The 5498-nt window shown below is 55.1% G+C and overlaps 1 protein-coding gene across 1 annotated transcript; it reads left to right on the forward strand.

The window, feature by feature from the left end:
* Nucleotides 1-3396: 3396 nt before the first annotated feature.
* On the forward strand, nucleotides 3397-5386 carry LOC113979890 (arachidonate 12-lipoxygenase, 12R-type-like; the record flags this gene model as incomplete). Its single annotated transcript, XM_027707168.1, has 7 exons — nucleotides 3397-3534; nucleotides 3922-4120; nucleotides 4195-4276; nucleotides 4366-4488; nucleotides 4587-4690; nucleotides 4785-5107; nucleotides 5183-5386. Coding segments are annotated over exons 1-7 (1173 nt in total), but the record flags the coding sequence as incomplete, so codon positions are not given.
* Nucleotides 5387-5498: the final 112 nt, after the last annotated feature.

Below are 5498 nucleotides of genomic sequence, written 5' to 3' on the forward strand. Positions count from 1 at the left end.
CATTCACCCCCAGTATAGTTCCAGTCATCCCTAGTATGATTCCAGTCATTCCCACTATGGTGTCAGTTCCAGTCACTCCCAGTATGGTCCCATTTGCCCCCAGTGTGGTTCCAGACACTCCTGGCATAAACCCAGTCGCTTCCAGTCACTTCTAGTAGAATACCAACTGCCCCCAGCTTGGTCCAATTTGCTCCCAGTCACCCCCGGTAGGGTTCCACTCACTTCTAGTCACTCGCAGTATGTTTCCAGTCATTCGCAATATGTTCCCAGTCACATCCAGTTTGATCCCAGTTGTCCCCAGCATGCTCCCAGTCACTCCCAGTCACTCTCAGTGGTCCTAGTTGCTCCCAGTATGATCCCAGTTATCTCCATGATGATCTGCTTCTCCCAGTGTATCCCAGCTGTACTTAACATCATCCCAGTTGCCCTCAGCATGCTCCCAGTCACTCCTACTATGATCCTTGTATGAACCCAGTCACTCTCAGTCACTCCCAGTATGATCCCAGTGACCCCTAGCATGGTCCTGGTTCCTCCAAGTTACCCCCAGTATGGTTCCAGTTTCTTCCAGTATGATTCCAGTCAATCCCACTGTGGTCCATTCGGTTCCAGTGTCTCCTAGTACAATCCCAATATGATGTCTGTCACTCCTAGTCATTCCCAGTATAATCTCAGATGCCCCCAGTGTGGTTCCTGTTGCTCCTAGTGTGGTTCCAGTCACTCTCAGTATGAACCAGGTCGCTTCCGGTCACTCCCAGTAGGAGCCCAGCCAATTCCAGTCACTCCCAGTATGGTTTCAGTCACTCTCAGTATGATTCCAGTATGATCCCACTCAGTCTCAGTCAGTATCAGTATGATCCCAGTTGCCCCCAGCACGGTACCAGTTGCTCACAGTTTGATCCTACTCTCTCCCAGTCACTCCCAGTATGATCCCAGTCACCCCCAGCATAGTCCTGCTTGCTTCCAGTCACCCTCAATATAATCTCAGGCAGTCCCACTAGGGTCACATTCAGTTTCAATCACTACCCGTATGACCCCAGTATGTTCTCCATCACTCCTAGAATAATCTCAGTATGATTCCAGTCACTCCCAGTCGCTCCCACTCACTCCCAATCAGATCACAGTTGCTCCCTGTGTGGTCCTAATTGCTCCCAGTCACTCCCAGTATGGTTTTAATAATCTCCGGTATGATTCCAGTCACTTCCGCTATGGTCTCAGTCAGTTGCAGTCACTCCCAGTATAGTCCCAGTCACCTGTAATATGATGCCATTTGCCCCCAGTGTGGTTGCAGACACTCCCGATATGAACCCAGTTGCTTCCAGTCACTTCTAGTAGGATCCCAATTCCCCCCACCTTAGTCTAAGTTGCTCCCAGTCACCCCCAGTGAGGTTTGGGTATTTTTCCAGTCACTTCCAGTATGATCCCAGTCACTTCCAGCATGATCCCAGTCACTTCCAGCTACTCCCAGTAGAATTGTAGTCACTCCTGGTTACTCCCAGTATTATGACAATCACCCCCAGCTTGGTCAAAGTTGCTTCATTCATCCCGATATGGTATCAATCACCCCCAGTATGATCCCAGTCAGTTCCTGTCACTCCCAGAATGATTCCATTATGATCCCAGCCACTCCCAATGTGATCCCAGTCTCTTCCTCTATGGTCTCAGGCAGTTCCAGTCACTCCCACTAAGGTTCATGTAAGTTCCACTCACCCCCAGTACGATTCCAGTCTGATCCCAGTCACTCCTTCTATTGTCTTAGACAGTTCCAGTCACTCCCAGTATGATTGGTCCCACTGTCCTGTTACTGACAAAGATATCAAACAGCACCGGTCCCATCCCCTTCCCTTGAGGATGCCCCTTGTCACCAGCCTCCACTCTTCCATCGAGCTGTTGACTGCGACCTTTTGAGTGTGACCATCCAACCCATTCCTTATTCACTGAGTAGGCCATCCCTCATATCCATATCTCTCCAGTTTGGAAACCAGGGGGTTGTGCAGGACAGTGTCAAATGCTTCGCACAAGTCCAGGTGGGTGACATCAGTTGCTCTTCCCCCTCCACCACTGCTGTAACCCTGTCGTGAAAGACACCAAAGTTGTCAGGCTTGATTTGCCCTCAGTGAAGCCATGCTGGCTGTCACCAACCACCTCCTTATTTTCCATGTACCTTAGCATGGATTCCAGGAGGATCTGCTCCATGATCTTGCCCAGCACAGAGGTGAGACTGACCAGCCTTGTCCATGATTAAACATGAAAGGATCCAGCTTGGCTTCATGTTGTTCCCAAAACAGGTGGGGTGGACACCAGGGACAATGTCACAGATGCAACCAGATCTTCTCCAGGGCCACCGTGGGGCTCTGGGTGCCTCCAGAGCAGTGGAAGAGCTGGAGACCAAGGGCTTGAAAGACCACAACTGCCCTCCACTGCTCACAGGATACCTCAATGCCCTCAAGAATTTGACCTGCATGTTGATCTTCTTCTGTCCCTCTTCCTGGAGAAGGAGATACGTGCCTAAACCTCCATCGTCTCCACACCCTCTCTACAGGTATTTATGGAATTCACGAGGCCCCACAGTGTCTTTCCATTCCAGCACCCTCAGCCTTCTCCAGTCCCAGTCATCATATTGGTGGCCCTTCCCCTTGTCCGGTTTAAAGCTCCCTGAGGCATCTGGCCACCTTACTGGTGATGACCCAGTTGTTCCAGCTGGTCAGGTGAATCCCACCAACTCCCAACAGACCTTCGCAGAAGTGAATCCATGATCATGGAAGCCCAAACCTTGAGTACAGCACCAACCAAGTGCTCCAGTCCCTTCATAACCATTCATGGACTCTCTCCAGTATGGTCATGTCTCCCCAGGACTGGGAAATGCTGTTCCTGGGTCACACAGGTGAGGAGACCCTGGGGGGCAGGTTGAGCTTCTGGCCCATGGTTAATGTCCCTCCCTTGGCCCAAGGCCACCCCTGGGGTCATCGTTTGGGTAATGTCCCCATGGCCAGCCCTGGGGCCGTTGCTTGAGTAATGTCCCCACGGCCACCCCCAGGGCCATCACTTGGGTAATGTCCCCACGGCCACCCCCAGGACTGTCACTTGGGTAATGTCCCGAAGGCCACCCTCAGGACTGTCACTTGAGTAACATCCCCACAGCCACCCCCAGGGCCATCACTTGGGTAATGTCCCCATGGCCACAACTGTTGAGATCAGATGTACTGTTGAGATCAGATGTACCGGATGCTGGCTGTTAGCAGTGATCTGATAACACCTCCCTGAGGAGGAAGGATCTGTCACCCACTTGCGCAACAGCCACAGGGGTTGGGACACCCAAAACACCCAAAACAGCAGTTTGCACCCCAGAGCCCCTCACTCCTCTCTGAAGGCATCTCCTGGACACCACCTCAGCTCGCTATGGCCAGGTACAAGGTGACAGTGGCCACAGGTGATGTGGCAGAAGCTGGCACCAACAACTCCATCTCCATCACCTTGGTGGGCAGCCGAGGCGAGAGCCGCAGGACCACTGTCTCCCTCTTGTTCCTGCCGGGACAGGTGGGGATGAGGACACAACATGTGGCAGAGCTGTCCTGGGGACATGAGAGGTGGCACAGGCTGTCCCAGGGACATGAGGGGCTGCACAGACTCTTCTGGGAGTACAAGGAGATGGTGGGAAGGGATTTGGGGGGGGATGCTGGGAAAGGGGTCTTGTGGGGATGGGTGGGAAGAAGTCTTGGGAAATGGTGGGAAGGGATCTTTGGGGGGGGAATGGAAAGGGGTTCCAGGGGTGTAGAGGAAAAGGATTTGGGGGGGGATGGTGGAAGATAAGGATCCTGGAGGGTTGGAAGCAAGGGGATGCTCTGAGCCTCTTCTCTGCTGGTGTCCCGTGGTGCCACCCTGGGGCATCTGCGCACTCTTCAGAAGCCATTCCCTCCTCTTCAGGAGAAGAGCCTGTCTGTGGACTGTGGGCAGGACCTGGGCCCTATTGTCCTCATCCGCCTGCACAAGTGGCGGCTCTTCTTGGAGGATGCCTGGTTCTGCAAGGATGTCCGGGTGACAGCCCCTGACGGCACCCTTTACCGCTTCCCCTACTACCAGTGGCTGGAGGGGGTCACCACGGTGGAGGTGCGGGAGGGCTCAGGTAAGACATGCCCAAACCCCAATCCTCCTCTGACGGCTGGAGGTCCAACCTTGACCCCACCTCCTCCTTTCCAGGGAAGAAGCTGGCGGATGATGAGCTGCAGATCCTCAAGGAACATCGGCATCGGGAACTGGCGGCACGGCAGGAGGCTTTCCGGTGACAGTGGGGACGTGGGGACAAGGCCCACCTCGGCCAGGTGGGCGGTCAGCGGTGATGCTGATGTCTGTCCCCATGTACCACACCAGGTGGAAGAACTACGCCCAGGGCTGGCCCCATTGCCTCAGCGTGGGCTCCATCCTCGAGTTGGACTCCAATATCCAGTTCTCCTCTGTCAGAGTCACTAACTTCACTGGTTTCCTCATCTTACAGTAAGCACTGCCCTGAGGCTGGGTGGGATCTGGATGGTTGTGGGAAGAGGGGCCAGAGAAGAGAGGGGGCTGTGCTGAGGTTCCCCTCTGCCCTGTAGAGGGGCCTCCCACTTTCTGTCAGGGTTCCTGCTGAGAAACACCTCCTGGGACAGTCTGGATGAGATGCGCACCATCTTCTCCCGGACACAGGGAAGAGACATTGGTGGGTGCCTTGTGTGTTCCCCTCCCCACCACTCAGGGCTTCCCTTTCCCTGGAGGGTGGGTAAGTGGGTGCTGATATCTGACCACCCCGCTAGTCCCTGAGTACGTGGCCAAGCACTGGCAAGAAGATGAGTTCTTCGGTTACCAGTTCCTCAATGGCAACAACCCCATCATCATTCGATGTTGCACTGTGTTGCCATCCAAATTCCCGGTGACGCCAGAAATGGTGGCTGGCTCACTGGGGAGTGGCACTGACCTGGGCAAGGAGCTGCAAGAAGGTCGGATCTTCATCGTGGACTATGAGGTGTTAGATGACATCCCAGCTGACACCATCAATGGGCGCCAGCAATACGTGGCAGCCCCACTCTGCCTCCTTCACCAGGGCACTGATGGGCTCCTGCGCCCCATTGCCATCCAGGTAGGGATGCCCCACATCAAACTGTGCCGTGGGGAGGGTGAGGATGGTCCCAGACCATGGGATGGTGTCCCACAGCTCAGCCAAACACCAGGACGCTCCAGCCCCATCTTCCTGCCGAGTGATGATGAGTGGGACTGGCTGTTGGCCAAGACCTGGGTGCGCAATGCTGACTTCTACAGCCACCAGCTCCTCACCCACCTGCTGAGGACCCACCTGTTCGGGGAGGTCTTCGCCGTTGCCACCCTGCGCCACCTGCCCACATGCCACCCCCTCTTCAAGGTAAGGTCCCTCCTGAGGGCCACCTGCTGCGCCCTCACTCATCTGACAGTGGCAATGCCCCATGGGACCCCCTCCCCCCGGCTTCATGCGGGGGGTCCCTGGTCACCTGGCA

Source organism: Neopelma chrysocephalum, unplaced genomic scaffold (genome assembly GCF_003984885.1).
Source record: "Neopelma chrysocephalum unplaced genomic scaffold, ASM398488v2 Primary Assembly neopelma1_90290, whole genome shotgun sequence".
Lineage (NCBI taxonomy): Eukaryota > Metazoa > Chordata > Aves > Passeriformes > Pipridae > Neopelma > Neopelma chrysocephalum.